Source organism: Podarcis raffonei, chromosome 8, assembly GCF_027172205.1.
Source record: "Podarcis raffonei isolate rPodRaf1 chromosome 8, rPodRaf1.pri, whole genome shotgun sequence".
Lineage (NCBI taxonomy): Eukaryota > Metazoa > Chordata > Lepidosauria > Squamata > Lacertidae > Podarcis > Podarcis raffonei.
In genome coordinates, this window is record NC_070609.1 from 21,884,361 (window position 1) to 21,906,865 (window position 22,505).

A 22,505-nucleotide genomic window follows, 5' to 3' on the forward strand; every position below is an offset into this window, starting at 1 on the left:
GTTCCTGCCATGGTCTCCTCCAGTAAAAAAATAAATAAAATCCATTTACAATAATCTGAGCAATTTCATCTCAAATGTAGTGGGGATTTCTGTTATTGTGTTATTTCTTACTTTAAAATAATACAGTCGTACCTTGGACCCCAAATGCCTTGGTACTCTCATACGTTTTGGCTTTCAAACGCCACAAACCTGGAAGTGAGTGTTCCGGTTTGCAAACATTCTTTGGAACCCAAGCATCTGACGGGGCTTCCACGGCTTCCGATTGGCTGCAGGAGCTTCCTGCAGCCAATCAGAAGCTGTACTTTGGTTTCCGAATGTTTAGGAAGTCGAACGGACATCCGGAACAGATTCTGTTCGACTTCCAAAGTACGGCTGTAAAATTATTATTATTCGGGGCTTTTCTTCAGCCAGAACTTGCCAAAACTCAGTTCCGACACATCTCTAGGTAGGCACCATTGTTATTACAAGAGAACAAGGTGAGTTCTGGCAGCTCTCTTTTTAGAAAGATAGCACTGATAATAATGTCAAAGTCTCGAGAGCCAATCACAAATATAAACAGCAAATGTGCTCTCTTTGGGAAAGTCCATTAACTCAGTGGGAAAGTATCTGCTTTGAATGCTGAAGGTCCCAAATTCAATCCTCAACATTTCCAGGTATGGCTGGGAGTTGTCCCCTACCTGGAACCCTGGAGAGCTAGGAAGACAGTACTGAGCTTGATGGACTGGTTTGACTCAGTATAAGTTTCTCATTTTTTGAAGACTATCTTCTTAAATATAAAGGGCAGGGGGAGCAGGGGATTCAGTCTAAAATAAAATTAGATTGAGTCATAAATCTGTCAGAAAACGGCCCTTGGAATCACAGGTCAGCAGAAGCTGCCATAGGTATTGCAACGTAGAATGGTTGATGGATGGAGTATTGGCCATCACTGAACTGAATGCGGCAGCCATGATTTAACCTTGGGAAAGTCCAAGCCAGGCATAGGCAAACTTGACCCTCCAGATGTTTTGGGACTACAACTCCCATCATCCCTAGCTAACAGGACCAGTGGTCAGGGATTATGGGAATTGTAGTCTTAAAATATCTGGAGGGCCAAGTTTGCCTGTGCCTGGTCCAAGCATTTATCAGAGCCTTGTGGATACCATAACCAAGGGATTCATTTGGCTTACATACAATGACTTTAACTGTACTGGCTTGTGGACCGCATATTTTAAATCCCTGGGATGTCCCATAGAGATGATTCAGAATTACCAGCAAACCATGCTTTTTCAAGATATCTGAACCCATGCCATCCAACAAACAATGGTTTGCTAGTGGCTTCCACACTGAGATATGAAAGTACTGTTTGAGAGGGTGGGCAAACTTTGGTTTTATTTCTGAACCAACAAACCATAGCTTGGGCCTCTTGTCAAGAATCTGCTTTCCGGGGGATAATGGCTATGAATTCTCAGGGAAAGTGAAGGAAAGACGGCAATCCCACAAACCATGGTTTTCCTCTACATCTGGAACACAAATCACGCTTGGTGCCTGAGGCTGCATTCCTATACTCACTTGCCAGAGACTAAGTCTCAGAGCAACCATGTATGGTATTGCACCTCAAGTTGCAGTTTGAGTAAACCATGGTGTGATATTATACCCAAGATGGCCCACTCTCTGAAGTCAATTTCAGTTTAACCCAGATTGCTAGGTAGGTGACCAACTGTTTTGAACTCTGGCCTGAAACTGACATTCCAAATGGCTTTCTGCTACTAATCCAATGCACGCTTACTTGGAATTTACTTCTGAGTAAACCTATATAGGATTACATAGTAAAAGAAGTAATTAATTACTGGTTCTCAGAACACTGGGAAACCAGGAAGGTGCTTAAATATAGAGGAAAAATCCTTCACAGATTATAAATCTAGGAATAAAGTGCTCCAAAAATAAAAAGCGATCAACTCTCACGGATACCATCAACATTTCAAAATAATTTCCTTTGTCTCTTTAGGCTGAAAAGGGATAAAAATAGGAGAGATGCTCAAGTAACCAAAATATAGAGGTCTTGTCTCAGCCAGTAATAATAATAACTAAGAAGGTCTGACTTAGCCAAGGAATAACAGTACCCAGAATTTGCAAAAAATTAATAATAAAAATAGTTTTACAAGGGTTTTTCTTTTCTTTTCTTTCTTCTTTTTTAAGCTATGCAAAGCTAGATCAAAATAGAAAGCAATTGCAGAAGTAACCTATGGAAAGTGCAGCCCAATATTTCACATGCTTACTCTGAAGAAAATATCACTATGCTGGATAAGATTTACTCCCAAGAAAGTGCATATAGGATTGCAGCTTTGGAAAGGGTGGTTTGCAAGGGTGAGGAGCGGGGGAGAGAGATTAAAATTTGATCTCTGAAAAATAAACCTTTCAACAACAGCAAAATAACGAATGGCAGGAAAAGTCAGGTCTAGCAACATATTTGACACATGACTGCAGGCTTCTGTTATAGCACCACACCGGGGGAACCACGCAAGGACTTTGTGATGGGCTCAGGACTTTACCTTCAGTGGGGCAAGTTAAGTGCTTGAGGCGAAGCACATTCTTAAGGCTTTGCTAGGTCTGCCTGGAGTGCTCAGCACCTTGCAGTTTGAGCCCTTAGTTTGTTTAGCATCTTGCCCTAAGGAGAGCCAGCTCCACCTGGCCAGCCAGTGCAATTGGATAGGCCACCAGGAAATGCCCCAGAGACATTCAGGAGACTTGCGATGGGTGGAAGGAGATTGTTGCATCCATTGGTTTGCTTGCATCACAAAGCTTCTTTGCAGTGTGAGACCTCTGCCAACTGTGGCTTCAATTTATATGGAAATGCAAAAGCTACCCTGGCAAAAAAAAGGAGGTCAATTTCTGCATTTGCAACTGCCACCCATTGTGGCATGGTTTCTTCTATATCCAGCAACACCACTGGAGAGAGTGGTTGTTACAGAAAGGGCAAAAGGTTGCTGCAGGCAGATACACTGGCATAAATACTCAGGATCTAGGCACTTTGCAGATCCCAACCAGAAAGTGAAAGGAAGAGTTCAAGTAGAGTCCTCTGCAGTGGATGTTGCCATCCAATGCTACAGAGCTTTGCATGGTGTCTAGTCTGCCAGCCTATTCAAACAGCATTGGGGTCCTGTGCTGTCCTGTCCTTTCTACCCCAGATGCAAATACCCCCCTAGATGACACTATTTACATTTGCAGTGCTTGCCTCACAGAGGATTAAGAAAGGCTCGAGAGCAATAGGTAAACATACCCAGAAGGTTATTATTGTTATTAGCTCCGGGTTGTTTGCAGATGTCATCAGAACAGATCCTGTCCAATGCACCCAAAGCAGAGTTCAATCCAAAGGCTGAAAACTGAGCACCAGGTTGCATTTGATCTAGCCTCAAAACAAAACCAGAGCGTGAATGGATAATTGAAGAGCAAATGCCCAGTGAAGGCTCAATACCGAAAACCATTTGGTCCTAAAAGAGCTGCATGACTAGCTGGTTAAGGGGGGGAGGAGAAAGGAAGGAGGGGATGAGGGGGAAATCAACCACCTGGAATTCAAAGTCATGGCAGAGACAAGGTGCGGCTTTTCGACAATGACCACCGACGTTCTGGTCCAGGCTTTGCTCATTCCATGAAGTTGATGGATGCCATTCTGAATCTTTTGAAGGTATCATGACCGTGATACCAATTTCCATTGGAGCCAGACTTTAACTCAGTGATTGATGTTCATCCCCATGACCTGTTGACAAAGGGGATTGTATTGGACCTTCAATAAAGTCTCGGGTTAGGTACCGGATGCCAGTGCAGACTCTATAAGCAAGATCTTTCCGGACCTTAGCACTGAAAGAGGTATTGGAAGCAGAAGTAAACCAAGGGGGAAACAAAACAGAACACTGTCCGCTGTGAATGGAGTTTTCCAGGGAAATCCCAGCGTCAGTTTGGTCACCTTCACATCATGTCAGTCACAACATCATTTTGACCAAAGAAAATCAAAAGAGCTCCACCAAAACTATTCAACACAACACAAAAATGAAATGATACATCGCAGAAGATTATTCAACTCAAAGCCCCATCCATTCCACGTTATTCAGCTATGCCTTGGCAACAGTTCATGGCTTTCCATGCCTGCTTAAAATAAAAATATTGTTCAGGACGTTGTGTGGAGCATGCACATAATAAATGGGAACATCTCAGAAAGGACTGGTCCATTGGTTAAATATTTGTGGAACTGATTCATTTTGCCTAGTTAATTTCAAAAACTGTGTGTACAGACTCGATCAAGAGCAAGACACTCTCCAAATAAGCGAGCTTGCTCTCGATTAGAATAAACGTCTGCTATTAAATGCAGTGTGTATATATTAAAAGACCTGTATGGCTCTGGCCCTGATCTTTCTATAGGTGACACCAGGTTGGTTAGCCATTGGAGCCACTGCATTCTTCTGCCCCTTTGCTAAAACACCATTCATTGCAACCTATTGATCTGAAATGCAAACAGCTCAATGGAAATTCACTGGGACCTTTGCATAAAGTAGACTAACATTTGCAGTTATTCCATTAAATGGGGGGGGGGGAGATAACAGTATGCAAAAAACAAAACAAAACAAAAGCCCTTAATTACTTCTTTGTGGACTCTATGCAGTTGAATACATGGCTGATTTGATAGACATAGGACACATCTAGGACCAGTAGCAGAACTGGGAATGCAGATATGGTTCAGGGTGGTAACGAGGCAAGAATGAACTCAGCCTTGATTTCTGGGCTGGGTGGGAAATCTGTGGTGCTCCAAATGTTGCTGGACTCCAACACCCATCACTCCTGACCATTAGCCATGCTGGCTGGGGCTGATGGGAGATGTAGTCCAGATCAGTAAGCAACTTATTTCTATTTTTCTCTTACAATGTCCAAATGTGTGATAAGAGAAGGCGTTTCCTCCCTCCCAAAACATTCATTTGGGGGGGGGGGGGAGAGAAATTAAAAGCAAAAACAAAAGATCTCCAACTAGAGAGCAGATTTCCAAAGGGCAGGATCCACAGGGATGACAGCCAAGCCCCTACCATCTAGCGGCTGGCAAAAGGCACCCCTTGGAGATTGTGCGTATCAGTCAAAGCAGCAGCCAGGTCACGGAATGTCAGTATTAAAGCAAGAATGGTGGTCAGAAAGCAAAGATCTACCATTCCCAGAACATTATTTTTTAATTTTTACATTCAATATATTCCTATTTTCTTGCAATTTCTGTTTTTTATTTCCCTTTGTGGGGCAGGGTAGAGGGACCTTTTGCTTATGTGCGTGTCCCTTTAAAAAAAAGTGCTTGGGGGGGTAATTTGTAAGGGGGGAGGCACATTCTGAGATTCTTTCTTTGTTTTGGAGAGATTACCTTTTATCACCATCAGGGCCTCCCCATAGAAAACAAGCGCTAGTTTCAGTTACAATCGGAGGGTAAACATTCCTCCCTTCTTCTTCTTCTTCTTCTTCTTCTTCTTCTTCTTCTTCTTCTTCTTCTTCTTCTTCTTCCAGATTAAAGCAGTCACATCTGTCTTTAAAGCACATTTAGAGGCAACCAGAGTAATGCAAATAATAAAAGGAATAATTATAAAACACTTTGCCACATATTAAATAAAGCAAGTAATAAATAAGGGGTACGGTCATTGTGGGGGTGGGGGCAGGTTGTACCTGTCTGTACATGAGAGAGGTGGTGGTTGTTCCCCTCCCCTAAAAAAAATTCAGCCAATCTCTTTGAAGAGGTGTTTGTTTTCCTTTAAAAAGAAAAAGAAAAAGCTTTTCAGTGCATCCATTGGAAATTCTTCTCAACTCTTTCCACATGTCTGCATGTGGTTGAGACAAGACCTCATCGTGGGGAATGGAGACACGCTCTAAGAATAAGCCCCTTTCCGATAAAAGAAAGCAATAAAACAATAACAATAAATTCATAGCTTCAATTTGTCGGTGCATTTCAAGCAACAACCAAAACACACACGCGCACACACACACGCAAATGAAAGTAAGTCTAGAAAAAGGCACACAATTACGATGGAAATAATAGCAGACTGAAACAGAGAGAGAGAGAGAACCAGCAACAGTCTCCGTGGGTTTGGTCGTATGCTAGAGCATTGGGTCTTTTCGTTTCTTTTCCTTTAGCAATGATTATTCGAAAACCAATCGCACTGACAAAGGTTTGTTGATCTTACGGGGAAGCCGGGGTCAAAAGCTGGGAGGGAGGGCTCAAGCACTTCCTGTATTGTGATCCACTTGCCTTTGCAGTAGGTGGAAGCTGACTTGCTCCAAGGGGGGGCTCCTCCTCCTCTGTACCCCTGTGGTGGGGGGAGCTGGCTCTCCAGAGAGGTTCCTTCTCCTGGTGGGAGGCTGGGAGGAGGAGTGGCTCGAGGACAAGGGCTCCAGCAGGCAGCCAGCGCTGCTGCTCCTGTCCAGTGTCTGGGTGGGGAAGTCCAAGATCAAAGTGCAGGGGGGTTCCAAGGAGGCGTATGAGCTGCTACGTGGTTTCTTCCCCTTCTCCCACTGGACGCCTTCCCCGCTGGCCGAAGGCTCATCCTCTGGGCAGGAACCGTCTCGGCTGGGCGTACGGCTTCCCCACTCTGGGCCGCCGGGTTCAGTGCTGGCTGTCACCCTGTGTTCCTCCTTCTGCTGGTGCTCGCTAGTCCTTATTGTCCCTTCCAAGCAGCTGCTGCTATGAAGCGGTGGGGTTGCAGATGAGGAGCGAGCTTCTCGGATGCCTTGCGCCACCTTGCCGGGATCGTTCGCTCGGCTCGATTCAGAGGTGTCACCGCTGGGGGAGAAGTAGCTGGCGTGCAGCGACATCACTGATCCGTGCCCCAAGCCGGGATGGCCACTGGGCCTTGCCTGGACCATCTGGATGCCCCCGATTGGGATCATGGGGAAGGGGCTCCGGGGTAGCTGCTGGGAGTGCAATGGGAGGTGGCTAAAGATGTAGTCTTCCACCCGGCTCGGGGCATGGGCGTGCGTGTCATGGGGCGATTGCAAAGGCCTGACGCAGTGATGCTGAGTGACGCCCGGTGAACTCGCTGGGCTCCTGGATTCTGTCTTCTGTAATGACAGGAGGTATATATTGTGGGATGTGAAACACAAGAGCAGTCAAGTACAACATTCCTAGAGTGAACATGTTTACACATGGGGAGGAATGTTTGTCCAGCCAGCAGGTAAACTTCCTGTTGCCTTCTGAACTGGGACAGACTTCCTCTGCATGTGACTAGAGGTGGGTGTGGCCTCACCTGTGCAGGTAATGACAAAAGCACAGGGCAGGGCAGCCATCTCTCTCTCTAGGACTACATGCATCAAAGAAGCAACATCTGCTTAGCCAAAGATGCTCTCTTGGCTTCCAGCCAAGAGAGGACAAAGGGACTGTCTCCTAATGAGATAGTTTCCAGGTGTATGTTACTTTTCTAAGCTAAGTCTGCCTACTGGGATCTGTTTGTGAACAGAATGTGAGTAAACTCTTTTTTATACTTTTATAGAAGACTGTGTCGTGTCTTATCTTTTATGAGGGAATAAGGGGAAAATACCAGAACAGTTATTATAGAGGCTTTACCGAGCCTGAGCAAACACATCTGCTGTAAGTTTAAAAAGGGGAATGTTACTCTGCTAAATTGTGAACTTGTTAACACAAGTTGGAAAGGATATAATCAAACAATATATCCTCTCCTGCATCCCTGAACATTCCCACACATATTAGGAACCAGGGAAGCTGCATTATACGGAGTCCAAACACTGGTCTATGATGATGATGATGATGATGATATGTTATTTATATGCTGTCCATCTGACTGCATTGCCCAGCCACTCTGGGTGGCTTCCAACAAATTAAACACATTAAGCATGGTAAAACATCCGATATCAAAAACTTCCCTATACAGGGCTGCCTTCAGATGTCTTTTAAAAGTCAGATAGTAGTTTATTTCCCTGACATCTGATAGGAGGGCGCCACTACAGGGCGGGTGCCACTACCGAGAAGGCCCTCTGCCTGGTTCCCTTCACTTCTCGCAATGAGAGAACCCCCAGAAGGCCCTCAGAGCTGGACCTCAGTGTCTGGGCTGAACGGTGCCCTCTGGCCTTTCATTTCCCTATTCCTGATCTACAGTAAGTGGCAACAGCCCTCCAGGGTCTGAGAGAGGGAACACACTCAGCTCTATCCAGAAATGCTCTATCCATTCAACCTGGGCTGTCTGCCTGCAGAACAGATGCTTCACCACTGAGCTATGGCTCAGCTTATGGGGCTGGTGCATATAGAGAAATCAGTGCACTGATGTGGACATATAAACTGACTTTTTAATTTAATGATTGGGGGGACGGTGAGTAAGGGAGGACAAAGATAAAGGAGCTCTGCTCTCCATTACATTTGGCTATCCTTCCCTCCTTGCCTTCTTATTTTTAAAGACACTGTCCCCTTCCAAAACACACACAAACAGTGGTGATCTCACAGCTGTAACCCTCCTTAGATTTGTGGGTCCAGACTCACTGCTTGGAAGGCCAACGCTGAAGAACTTACCAGTTTAGGTTCTTCATACAGTTCTGTATTCATGCCGAGGGACCTGTGAGGTAGAGGCACTGAAGACGAGATCCCATGCAGAGTTTTACCCAGGCTTTGAACTTTTTCATCTGCTGCCGACTGGCCATGAGAAGGCAAGTCCTCTCTTCCTGGGGACGGGTACCTCGAAGGCGGCTCTGAATAGCTCTGGGACAACATCTTCTTCAGGGATAAGTATCTGGCTGTAGAGACATCCCTGCTTGGAGACAAATGTCTCACAGGAGACACGCCTCTCTCTGGCGGGAGGTACATTCGCGACGACAGCTCTCTTTTCGGAGATATGTACCTGCTGGGCGAGAGCTCGAGTCTCGGCGACAGACTACGGAGGGGAAACGGCTCTCTCCTCGGAGACATTCGGTGACCAGAGGACCTCCCCCTTGCTGGAGAGAAGCTCCTCAGAGAAGGTGTTTCTCCAGCTGTCGAAAACCTTTTCGGAGACATTTCGTTTTTGGATAACAGGTGCTTCCTAGCCAAGATGGAACGGTTGTTGTTGCCACCACTGCCAAAGCCAGAGTCCTTGCTTGGAGACCCCTTCCTCCTCAGAGAGGCGCCTTTGGAGATTGACAAGTCCATCGCTAAGAGCATCTGTGGCCTTGTAACGGGTTCCTTCTCAGCAGAAGAAGCCACGGGTCCACTGGAGGTCAAAACCGGCCGGTGGAGTCTCAAGAAGCTGTGGCAGACGGCAACTTCAGTGCTGTCAGCCGACCATTTCGTTTCTGGCCCCGAGGAGGTGGTCTGGTGACGCCGAACAGCACGCTTGCTAGTGGAGACAACATCTTCCAAGATGGACAATGCTGTCCTGGTGCCTTTCTCCTGGGCGGAGTGAGAACCTCTTGGAGAATGTCCTGGGAGGGAGATGTTCTTCATTTCTGAGAGCTTCACTGGTGGCTCCTCTTGGCTTTCCTCCTCCTCTTCCTCTTCCTCCTCCTCTTCCTCGTCGTCATTGTCATCATCAGACTCTCCCAAGTCTGAAAACTGGTGTTCTTCAAGTGGCTCAGATCCCTCCTGCCCTTCTGAATCTTGGAAGAGATCTTCACTGGTTCCTAAGGGGAATGGGGGGGGGTACTGCATTAGATCACACAGAATATAGCAAAATCACCCATCTGGAAAGAAATCTTGCATAAGTTCAAAAGTCCTCAAGATCGCTTCTTTGCCATTTGGTCAAATTTTGTTTTATAAAAGGCACCACAGCTGTATGAGAGTGTTTGGATTGAGCATAGAAACCGCTCTTTTATAGTGTGGCAACACCTAGACTTTGGAACTCCCTGCTTATTGATATCAGGCAGGTACCTTCAACTGAGCCTTTCCAGTGTCCGCTAAAAACACTTTTATTTAGATAAGCCTATCTGGATATCTCGAATGCTGATGTGCATTTTAATCTGTTTTTAGTTTATTGCAGAGAATTACAGTGGTACCTCGGGTTAAGTACTTAATTAATTCCGGAGGTCCGTTCTTAACCTGAAATTGTTCTTAACCTGAAGCACCACTAATGGGGCCCCCTGCTGCTGCCATGCAGCCAGAGTATGATTTCTGTTCTCATCCTGAAGAAAAGTTCTTAACCTGAAGCAATATTTCTGGGTTAGCAGAGTCTGTAACCTGAAGCATATGTTACCTGAAGTGTATGTAACCCGAGGTACCACTGTATTGGCAATCCTCACAGAACTCTAGCCCAATGGTTGCCATTAATTTGATTTGAACTGATTTTATAATGAAATGATTTTAGAATGTTGTGTTATTTTACTGTTGTTAGCCACTCTGAGCCTGGCTTCAGCTGGGGAGGGCAGGATATAAATAAATTATTATTATTATTATTATTATTATTATTATTATTATTATTATTATTACTACTTTTTAATTCTTTTTGTAAACTGCTTTGCATTTTTATTTTTATTTTTACAATCAAGTAGTGCAAAAATTTTAGGAAATAAAAAAAATAACTAAATAACAGAATGCCTTGGGAGGCAGTGGGCTCTCCTTCCCTGGAAGCGTTTAAACAGAGGCTGGACGGCAATCCATCAAAATGATTCAGCATTCTGGTTTGGCAGAGGGAAAAGAGAAACATGCTAGGAAATCTTTCAGTGTGAGCCACTTGGAAACAAAAGAGAATGGCACAGGAACCCCACTGAGTTCTAAGCCGCTTGCATTCATAAAAATTAAAATAAAAAAGCGTAGTGCAGGAAAACTTCTCAGTGGATTCCCCCACCCACCCCATATTATGTTGTTATTCATTCGTTTTTCACTGACTGTCATGGATGCTTATTCATCTGGGTGACAGATGGATGATTTATGCTCCCATCATCATTACTCCGGGTGTTACTCTTCCACAGAGAGGCACTATTAGAATAACATTGAGCAAAGCTGCTGGGTGGGAATGGTTTCAGCTTTATCAGATAGAAGACGCTACAAGATGGGAGACAAGGGGGATATAAAATGGCCTTTTATGTACTACATGAAACAGATTAAATGGACCAACATCTCATTTAAGAGTCTATAAACAAGCTTCCCATTGCAATTTCTTCAGCAGGCAGCAAAATACAGGGAGCAGTGGTGCAATTTCCCTGGATTGATTGGACAGCCTCGTTAGGCGCACTGTTGCATGAGGGATGCAGGAGACATTTATTCAGGCCACATTTGAAAGTGAACTGAGGTCACACCTGCACCATACGTTTAAAGCCCTCTTTTGCCACCTTAACAGTCATGGAGAATCCTGGGAAACGTAGTTTGCGGAAGGTGCTGGCCTCACAGACTTGCCACTCCCAGCACCCTTAGCAAACTACACTTCCCATGATTCTCCATGGCTGCAACAGTTGTATAAGGTAAAGGTAAAGGTACCCCTGACCATTAGGTCCAGTCGTGACCAACTCTGGGGTTGCAGCGCTCATCTCGCTTTATTGGCCGAGGGAGCCGCCGTACAGCTTCCGGGTCATGTGGCCAGCATGACTAAGCTGCTTCTGGCGAACCAGAGCAGAGCACGGAAACGCCATTTACCTTCCCGCTGGAGCGGTACCTATTTATCTACTTGCACTTCGACATGCTTTCGAATTGCTAGGTTGGCAGGAGCCGGGACCGAGCAACGGGAGCTCACCCCATTGCGGGGATTCGAACCGTCGACCTTCTGATCGGCAAATCCTAGGCTCTGTGGTTTAACCCACAGCGCCACCCGCGTCCCTGCAACAGTTGTATAAGAGGGCTTAAAATGTACAGCACAAATGTGTCCTGACTTAACTTTCACTTCCTGGGTGACTTACACAGATCAGAATGTAGTTATTCTTTGGGTTTCATATCTGCCTAAATTTTGCAATATAGTTCCCGGCTTAAAAACATATGAAAGGGCATTTAAATATTGAATGTTTTAGGAGAAAACACACTTAGAAATATGTTCTTTATGATAAATTACATATTTGAGGGTCACACCCTTTAAGACCTAAGTTCAATAGACTTCCTTTAAAGTCCTGTTGAATGCAAATTTTCACATTACGAAAAGTAAGAGATTAGTGCAGAAAGGGATGCTCTGAATGAATACAGGTAAGATTGACATGAAGGGGAAATAGATTGATCTGGCCAGCTCTGTCCTTTTCTCCCCCATTTTTAAACTTCTTCTTCGTGGGCAGGCTCATTCAGTACAAGCACGAGTGCCTTTCAGCCAAAAGTGGAAATGAGTTGAGTGTGCGAGTGAGTTGTAATTCTAAAATTACATGTCTTGTTGCATAAAGCGGCAAAGCCCAGACAGCTAAACACATTCCAGTGGACAGGGGGTGCAGCCAACATCAACAGACCAGGGAGGATTCCATTCTGAATACCAGTGGATTCCTGCCACAGAGTTGAGATCAGCTCTCATGGTGGAGCTCTGCAGGTGCCTGCAGACTAAGAACATCCCCTGGACAGGCTCTTTGGAAATAGGGAATGGGAGACCTCAGGCTGCCGCTTAGGGTTCACTCCAGCCACACAGACCTTCGAAGTACACAAGGCAGAATTGTGGTGGGGGCTCTGCAAAGTGTTAATCCCTGCTTTTTTAAAAAAGAAAGCATATGCCCTCATGCTCCCCTGAGCCTGCTCCCCCCCCCCATTTTGCAAGCAGAGCAAATGCCCTGTTGGCTCGAAGCCTTGAATAATTGCTGAGGTGGTGACACACTGCGCCACTTGCAATGTGTCACCATTAGCCGAGCGGGGATGTGGGAAACGATGGAAAGGACCAAGTCCTTGAGAGCAAGACCCACAAAATCTTTCCTGTGTCAGCAGGGCCGGAGTTAGGTTTCACGAGGCCCTAAGCTACTGAAGGTAATGGGGCTCTTTATATGTCCTGCTGTCCTTTGTCAACAACAAATTGGCACTGGTTTTTTGTTGTTGAATATATGCTAAATGGTAATTTCTGGACCTAATAGGTATCTAAAGCCATTTGCACATGCAGAAGTAGGCACCCTATATATATAAAGGAGCAAATCAGTGATATTTTAGGGAACAGGCCAGCAGGCAGGGCCCATTACTTACACCACAGGAGCCTACACAACACAAAACACTGTTGCTGTATGTAGGCTTTATTTTATTTGTTTTTTATCTTATATTTTGGAAATGTACATCCAGTTCTTTTTTCCTTTAATTTTTTTGGGGGCCCCAAGAGAGTGGGGCCCTAAGCTATGCCTTGATATGTAAATCTGGCACTGTGTGTCGATGTCTGCACCCTACAGCTCTCCACCGCATAGAGCATTGCCAGGGGGTTGGGCAAGATGGTCCTTGGGGTCCCTTCCAACTCTACAGTTTCTAAGATTCTGTGAAATGGGGATGTGGCTGCTTAGCCTGTATGCCACCCCCGGCAGGTTTGCCATTCAGTCTCAGAAAGAAGTCAGGCTAAGAGCAGCGAAGACTTTTCGAGGGGCTCTCAAAGCTAATCAGTTATTCTGAGTAAGTTAGCAGGCTCCGCAACTCCTCCAGCAATCTGACACTGGAGCAGATGTCCGCTGGCTGACACCAGCATGAATGCATCTCCCTTGTGACTGACACGATACTGGACTCAATCCTCCCCCCCCCCCGTTTTTTTTCTTTTGCACGTTCTTTCCTCCCTAGGGTAAAACTCTGGCAAAGCACCATCTATTCCGAATGTGGAACGTTTTCCTTTTTTCATGATGTAAAGCAGCAAAAGAGAGAGAGAGAAGGGCTAGAGGAAAGCCTGGATTTCAAAGAAGGAAAGCTGTACCGTGGCAAGTAAGCGAAAATCACAATGTCTGCTGTCTTAAGGCTGTAAGTTCATAAAGGCACAGGAGATACGCTGATGGGTCAGACCAAAGGCCCAGTTCCAGTTCAGCATCTCACAGCCAGACAGATGCCCCAGTGAAATCCACAAGCAGAGCAGACAGTAGCCCTCCCTCCCCACCTCAATGTTTTAGGACGAGTCTAGACAATGCCCCCCGCTGTGGGTTAAACCACAGAGCCTAGGGCTTGCTGATCAGAAGGTCGGTGGTTCGAATCTCCGCGACATGGTGAGCTCCCTCCCGTTGCTCGGTCCCTGCTCCTGCCAACCTAGCAGTTCGAAAGCACGTCAAAGTGCAAGTAGATAAATAGGTACCGCTCCGGCGGGAAGGTAAACGGTGTTTCCGTGCGCTGCTCTGGTTTCACTAGAAGCGGCTTAGTCATGCTGGCCACATGACCCGGAAGCTGTACGCCGGCTCCCTGGGCCAATAAAGCGAGATGAGCGCTGCAACCCCAGAGTTGTCTGCGACTAGACCTAATGGTCAGGGGTCCCTTTACCTTTAGCCAATGCCCCCAACATGGGAACTGGTGGTGGTTTCTTCAGTGGCGTAGCAAGGTCAGGTGGTACCCGGTGCGGAAAATTTCTTGTCACACACCAGCATTGAAACCTAGTTGTCATTGTCATTGCTGGGAGCTTTTTTAAGGGAAGGGGTGGCTAAAATTGTTGAGCTTCTTCTGGGATTCCAGGGTTTGAGTCCACCTTTGAGGGAGCTTTTACTTCTCTCCTTCCCACCACCCTCTGCTTATTTGCTCACATGAATCCTTCCCATCCTCTCCCTGCCTGCCAGCCTCCTCCAGCAGTCCTGGAGTGCGGGGCTGTCAAAACGCTGCAGCTCCCCACCTGCCCCCAACAAGTCGCGGGCGGGCGATGTGCCAAATGTCACCCCCTCGGAGATGACACCTGGGGCACTCCACCCCACCCCCCACCTTGCTCCGCTCCTGGGTTTCTTTTGTGAATGTAAGAGCATAAGAACATTCAGCATAGTGACTTTTGAGTTCAGGTGTCATAAGGACATAAAAAGACCCTGCTGAATCAGGCCAATGGCCCACCTGCTCCAGCATCCTGTTCTCACAACCAGAAACTCGCAAGCGGGGTTCAAGCACCAGAGCACTCTCCCCTCCTGTGGTCTCCAGCAACTGGTATTCGGAAGGACGACTGCCCCCAGCTGTGGAGGAAGAGCCCAGGCACTGTGGCTATTAGCCATGGATAACTTTCTTCCCCATGAATACCAGCCATCGGGGAGCAGGGGATCCAATCCAGAATTGGACTGCTGATGGGCATAGCCAGGATTTATTAGGTGGGCAGGCTTCATATTAGGGGGGCAGAACCTCAGTTAGTTAGGTATTTTTACTGATTTACTTGATTTGGGATGATAGCTGCCTCCCCTGGCTATGCCCATGGGACTGCTACAATGCACAGGGAGATCTGGTTAACCCTTTCCCTCCTGCAGCAGTCCCAATGAGCCCCTCAGCTGCTTTTTGCATAAGAAAGCTCCAATAGCATGTGATAAAAACAGTAGCTTCTGGCAAAGTGGAGAGGTTCTCTTTGCGGCTGCACGGCAGTGAGGAAATGCCCCCTCCCCATCTTGTGTGCCGCAGTCCTAATCCTGTTACCACCACCACCACAGCTGCTATTTAGCAGTGATGCAGAAACATCAACCAGCAACGATATCTATTTCGTATGATGCCATTTGGTCCAAAGTGATACCATCTACCTGGCAGGGTGATGAAAAGGGAGTTCTCCAGGCTGCTTTCTGTGGGATGCTGGAAGCAGACAGATTTTATAGTGCAAATGCCATCTAGTTGGCAGACTACATGGCCCCATAGCTAGGTTAGTTGTGTCACTAGTGGGAGGCCATGCCCTCTGCCGCTCTGTGCTCAGTTCAGCTGCACAGCATAGTCATCAGGATAATGACTCTCCACAGCTTATTCGTGGTACTTAGTGCAGGATGCCACACTGAGCACAGCCTCCCTGAAAAATCCAGCTCTCCTAAACTCCACACTCATCGACACTGCCCATTGTCGCAAGTGCCCGGGAGTAGGCAGGCAAATAACAGCCACTTCAGAATGGAACAAAAAAGTATTTTCTGTGTTCAAATCCCTGCTCACTCCTGAAGTGCAATGGGTGACCTTGAGCCAGTCACAGTCTCTCAGCCGAACCTACTTCACAGGTTGTTCTGAGGACAACATGGAGAGGAAGAGGATGGTGTATGCTTTTTGGAGGAAAAGCGAGGTGTAAGAGCAATGAAATGAATAAATAAATGACAGCACTCCCAAGTATGAAACTTCACCCCACCTCCATTTTAAAGTTAGACTGGCATCATCTTTCTTAGTTTTCATTGGACCATTAAAACTTGATTTGCTCTCTATGACCTTTGAATGATTTTAAAACGTAAATCAATTCTGTTCCATCTGTTTGTCTGTGCCCCCGCCCCCATCTGTTTGTCATGAAATTGTTTTTCTCATGCGGTTCTCTCTGTGTGTGTGTGCAATGAGTACTATAGTTTTACATCTCATAAAATATATACTGGATAGATATATGTATTAGATATTGCAATGGATAAAAGTTATTGGTGGGTTTTAATCCAATTTTGAGTAGTTCCACATTTTTTTGCTATACTGTTGTATGACTGATGATAGCCTTTGGCTAAGCAATAAAGATTTGGATTCAATGTTGTTTTTAGGTTAAAGGTTTTTAAATTGTTACGTCACCTTGGGGTCCTTTGGGGGCTGAAAGACGACTCGTAAATAATTTTATAACGGGAACATTTATGTGTAACTTGGTCCTCTTGCTTGACTTCTTAATTTTATACCAGATTTCATCCCCAGAAAGTAACATGAGGTAGTAATAAATGCTCTAGTGGATGCTAGACTGGTTTACGCTGATCACTGGAAATGTAAGACGATACCTTTGAAACAAGTACGGCTGGGAAAATCGTAGGATACTCTTTTATTGGTTAAATGGATGGCATTCTGTAAATCTTCAGACGCATTCAAACGCACAGTGAAATATGGAACGCAGCATATGTGCACATATGTGTGTTTCTGTATATCTGCTCACCAGATCCAGCCAGGTCACAAATCAAATTGGGCTAACCTGGGATTCAGTCAGACCAGGTTGAAGCAGCCCCAGATCATCCCAGGTTGGATGACTTCCACCTGGAGCAATCCAGGGCGGCCAAAAGAGGGGGCGGGGGCGGTCTAACTGGAAGGGTGAGGAGAAGGCAGCTTCTATGTGGCCCCATCTGCACTAGATATTTAAAGCAGCATCATGCCACTTTAACCAGTCACGGCTTTCCCAAAGAATCCTGGGAAGAGAAATCTGTTAAGAGTGCCGAGAGTTGTTAGAAGACCTCTGTTCCCCTCACTGATCTAAAATTCCCAGAGTGGCTCAACAACCCCTCTCTCTTCCCAGGGAATTGTAACTCTATGACGAGAACAAGAGACTGCTAACAACTCTTGGCAACTTTAACTAACTGCAGTTCCCAGAATACTTTGGGGGAAGCCATGACTGTTGAAACTGGTATCATAGTGATTTAAATAGTGCAAACGGAGCCTATGTCTCCTGCTCTCCCTCGCCCCCTGTTTAAATGGGGTTTTAAGTGCTGGGTGACCTTGGGCCAGTTACTGTCTTTCAGCCTAAGCTGCCTCACAGGATTGTTTGTGAGAATAAAATGGGAGGGGGGGAGAAGTATAGGGGCCACCTTGAGCTCCTTGGAGGAACAGTGGGATAAAAATGTGATGATAAAAGAAATGCAGTCACACCTCTGGTTACAGATGCTTCAGGTTGCGCGTTTTTGGGTTGTGCACCGGACCGAACCCAGAAGTACCGGAATGGGTTACTTCCGGGTTTTGGCACTCACACATGCGCAAAGCGCTAAATCATGCTTTGCGCATGCATTGAAGCACCAAATCGCGACCTGTGCATGTGCAGATGTGGCGCTGCAGGTTGCGAACATGCCTCCAGCATGGATCACGCTTGCAACCCGATGAATTAATTCAAATCCAGATCTAACTGGCATCAGGAATGTGATATGTAGACAGTAAGAAATGAATGAATGAATCGGTATGAGCTTTACCTTCATCTGCTTCTTGCTCCACCAGCGAAGACACCAACACACCCATCTCCTGACATTTTTTGCTGTGGGCTTTTGACTTCATATGTTTAGTCAGATTCCCTGAAACAAAACAGAACATACACGTTTGTCAACATGGGCTTCCTTTCTGCATAGGAACCAGTGACATTCTCTGCATTATTTTGAGAGAACTGGAGGCAGGTCCCACAAACCACTCATTACTCTCTCAGCAGGCTGAGCATAAGGTTAGTCGTTGGCTTCCTAGGGAAGATTAAGGCATGAGCTTCACAGTGGCTAGCTGTCATGCAACGCAGAAAAGCAGGCAGGCACTTTGCTTTGCAATGTAGGAAAGGAATGCTGGTGGCCTGGCCCATCTTTCTCTCCAGATTTGCCAGAGCATAGACAGCAATCGCACACTGTCAAACAAAAGGCAAAGCCTCCTTGTGGAGATCAAGCAACAAAGCTGGCCATTCAGTAGCAGTTCAGTTGAGAACAGGAGGCCATAAGCAGAGCCCTGCTGGATCAGGCCCAAGGCCCAACTGGTCCAGAATTCTGTTTTCGCAGCGGCCAAAAGATGTCCCCACAAGCAGAACATGAGCGCAAACGATGCTCCCTCAGTAACTGGTACCAGAGGTAATTCTGTAGCCTTTATGACTAAGCACCATTGACAAGCTTATCCTCTATGAATTACCCTAATCCCTTTTTAAGCCATCCACATTGGTGACCATCATTACATTTTGTGGTAGCAAATTCCATAGTTAGCTACATGCTATGTCATGTAGTATATTTATTTTTTGAGGGGAGAGAAGAATTCAGAGGGAAAATAAAGGCTCAAGAGTCAAGCAACAGAGCAGATATTAAGAAGGAAACAATCTCAGCTCAGATAGGCTACTCCACTTTTAATTTAAGACTCATGTTAGTATATACAAGCCTTATTTATGCCTGGCTTGTTCTTGCATCCTTGCACATTTTGCATCTTCTGTGCCTGCCCCCCTCCCAAGTTCTGACACAATGGCAAACCAGAGTTTGGTTGCATACCAGCTCAAGGTGCCAAAATGCCCTCAAGCAAGATGCCCTCAAGTGCTGCCCCCACTCCAAAAAGCCCTCATCCTTCTCACTACCACTGCTGTTGGCTGAACGCCTGTCAGGAGAACGACTGGTGAAAAAGCAGAGGGCAGAGGTGCTGCTGCCCACCCCTTCTCATCCACTCTGGGCCAGAGGGTGTGTAAACAAACAGGTGACCACAACAAGTAGGAGGAATCAGGATGATTCCTCTGTACCTTGAGCTATGGCCCTTCCCCAGATCCATGAATCTGCATGGCAGTTCTATTCTTCCTTTGAGGCTGTAGCACTGCTGTGGGTACTTACTGGTCATAATACAATTTGTGCGCAGTTAATACGCAGCTGCTCTAATTCTTGGATTAGTCTCCCAAAATGGGGAAGGCAGGCATCAGGATGTAAGAAGAGTCTTGGTGGATCAATATAAATGTTGGTTCCATCTAGCCCAACATTTTGTTCTTGTGGAGGACTGCAACCTCAATCTTGGTATGCATGTGAAGACACCACAATCCAAGGCTACCTTTGACAGCATGATTCAACCAAGAGAAACCTCATTTAATAATAATAATAATAATAATAATAATAATAATACCCCACCCATTTGGCTGGGTTTCCCTAGCCACTCTGGGCAGCTTACAGCATATCTAAAAACATAATAAACCTCTCTTGCCCTGGTGAAGGCTTGTCAGCTGGAGGTTTGGTGACTGGGAAGGAGTCATTCTTCTGAGAAATCTGAACCAGAGAAGAATTCATGGGTGTAATGCTTTCCTCTTCTTTGAGGCACACATTATGAACACCAGAAGTCTGCATCTGATCTCCGACACAGCAAGCTTTGTGATCGCCTGTTACCAGTGATCTTTGCACTGAAAGCCTCCCTGGTTGCACTGATGGCTTCAAATCACCACAAGTGACCAGGAAAGGTGTCTATCCTCTGGTAAACAGGAGAATGGAATGTGGCAGCTTTTGACAAGGAAGAGAGAATGCAGGTGCATGAAAGGAGAGAAGTGAAGAGAGAGAGTTAAAGAACAAGAGAATGGTAGAACATTTCCTTTCTCTCCCTTACCCTTCTTCCCTTCGCGCGCCCCCCTCTCTCCCCCCTCCACTTCCAGGGACTGACCAGACTGAATATAAGAAGTCATGCATGTCCTCAGTGAAACTCCTTCAAGGTTTCGTTAGCTCCTGAGTATGTCTCAGGATCTAGCTTGGTTCTCCAAATGCACTGTAACAAGATGACATAGCCAAAGCTCTCCTGACTGTTGGCAAAATACCTGCAACCCGAAAAACTGGAACATTACAGTAATCAAAGGAAACCAGTCAACTGGTCCTTCTGAGACCTGTTTCAGCTCAGCACTAATAAGGATCCCACTTCTCTGGCGGGTGCTTGTAAAAAGCCACCATCACAACTGCTTTACTAGGGAAGGAACCACAGCGCAGTGATAGAATGCACACTCAGGGTTTACTATTGTTTACCAATATAGTCATTCCGGTCCATTTGACTGAAATGATAAAGAGGTGGTGTTATGGACTTAGGAGGAGTGGACTCAATTTTCTGGTTTCAGACAAATCCCTCTTTCAGAACTCATCTCTCCATCTTTAAATTGAAAATGTTAATGATCTGCAAGTTATTCTTGCCACTTGTTTTTTCAGATAATTGTTTTCCCCTAATAAATACAGATCACAAGGAAATTTGCATATGAAAAATGTGTTAAGGAGAAAAGATTCACAGGATTCATAGTCATAAAGAAATCATCACGTGAAATTTGGAGTTTGTCCAGTGCTGAATTGCAGTAAAAAATGGGAATAATTGCTCTCTATGAGCACACTGGATGAGCTCAGATGGTGGCTTTGACCACAACATACAGCATTGACCTCAGCTTAGAAGTCACATTCACACCATCTGTTTAAAGCACTTTTACCATTGTAACAGCCAGGCTCATGGGTCCTATACTTTGTTACAGGTGCTGAGGGCAATTTGGAGAACCCTCACAGAGCTATAACACCCTTGACAAATGATAGTTCCAAGGATTCTTTGGTGGAAGCCATGACTATTAACACAGTATAAGTATGCTTTAAATGTATGATGTAGATGTGATGATATTCTTTGAAAAACAAAATAGTTTTCTCACAATGTCGAATTTCACATTCAAAAAAGGTTCAGGGTCAAAAAAAAAGGTTCAAGAAACTGTTGCATCTCAACTCTTTCCATGCCCTCTTGGCCACCCATTCACAGCTGCTTCTTTAATAATTTTAAAAACTGAACCCCCGGCTGTGACTAAAATTTGTCACAGTTCGAGTTCATAACGGACAGTATCATCATTCAAATGGATGCTTGTCACTGAGATCAATCATGCCCCGAAGAGTCCCGAGTCCTGTTCCACTGGCTAACTTTAATTTCATCAGCACACAAACAAAAGCAGGAGGGACTAGAAGCATGCGGCAGCAACATAGTCAAGACATGCCACACAGACACACATAAAGGTCTCCATCATTGCCTGCTTGTCAATGAACATTATTAGCTGCTTAAGGTCTTTTGTCGAGACATCTTTCATGGGACTTAAGCGGTTGCCTTGAGACAGCTAATATGCTTTTGCATCCTTAAACCTCAAAAGCAGCTTAGCGAGCACAGGGAGTGCTTTCCGTTCCTCTCAGAACCAAATGCAAAGGAAGGGAACCTGATAGACATCTTATTTGCAGAGCTGGAAAAGGTCGGTCATGGAGGAAAGTTGAGGGGAGACATAACCCAAATGCACATCAGTATGCTATCCGTAAGAAGCCAAGCTAGACACATTGGACGATATCAAGGGAGCCCCTCCTTCTCCCCTTACTTCTCACCAATGACAACACATTATATTAACTGCTTCCTTAAGGTTGATATAGGAGTAGCGTAATGATGTCACCTACAAGTCATGGAACCCAACTGTAACCTTAGGCAAAGCATATTTAAATTCATTCTCCTGCAAAGCAGAATGTCACAGAAGGGAAGGAGACTTAGGCTTAACTGAAAATGGCCCTACCTGTTTTCAACTAACCTTTCATAAAGAAGAGGTGAGGAACCTGTGGCCCTCCAAATGTTGTTGGACGGCCCCTTCCGCCACTGATGACCCTTGACCATGTTGACAGGCACTGAGGTCCAAAAGGATCTGAAGGACACTAGGTTCTCCACCCTTGATGAAAGGTGGTTGAATCCGCCAATTTCAGTTTCTCTCTGTTTCTCATTTTTCCCAATCTTAATTTCAGTTCCAATTTGAATCTTCAAAAATTAAAAGATCTCACGAAAACCACTGGCATTCTAGTATACATTTTTTGTATGCACATTTGCCTTATATAATGTGTTTATTATATATGTTATTTTCATGAAAATGTGCATTTTGTGCACAGTGTCCCCTAGCGGGTGCATTTTGGAACTCTTTTTATTGTTGTCACAGAACTGCGCTGCAAAATTCAGAGAAGTGTGAATTTTTAAAGGAGAGCTGCGCTTCGGCTCACAGATTGTTTTGGGAAGTGAGAATCACAAAGCCAAATTTCTCTCCAGGCCTGCCATATGGGATTCCCATCATTCTTTCAAAATAAAATTG

At 45.5% G+C, this 22,505-nt stretch overlaps 1 protein-coding gene across 4 annotated transcripts in view; it reads right to left on the reverse strand.

The window, feature by feature from the left end:
* Window positions 1-4,520: 4,520 nt before the first annotated feature.
* Window positions 4,521-22,505, reverse strand: part of HIVEP3 (HIVEP zinc finger 3) — a 238,095-nt gene continuing 220,110 nt past the window's right edge. For all 4 annotated transcript variants that reach the window (XM_053398481.1, XM_053398482.1, XM_053398479.1 and 1 more), the window contains 3 exons: window positions 17,875-17,973; window positions 8,513-9,594; window positions 4,521-7,053 (listed from right to left, as the gene is read on the reverse strand). In XM_053398481.1, coding sequence (XP_053254456.1) covers window positions 6,214-7,053; window positions 8,513-9,594; window positions 17,875-17,973 — 2,021 coding nt within the window. In that variant the 3' untranslated portion in view covers window positions 4,521-6,213. The remainder of the gene's footprint in view (window positions 7,054-8,512; window positions 9,595-17,874; window positions 17,974-22,505) is intronic.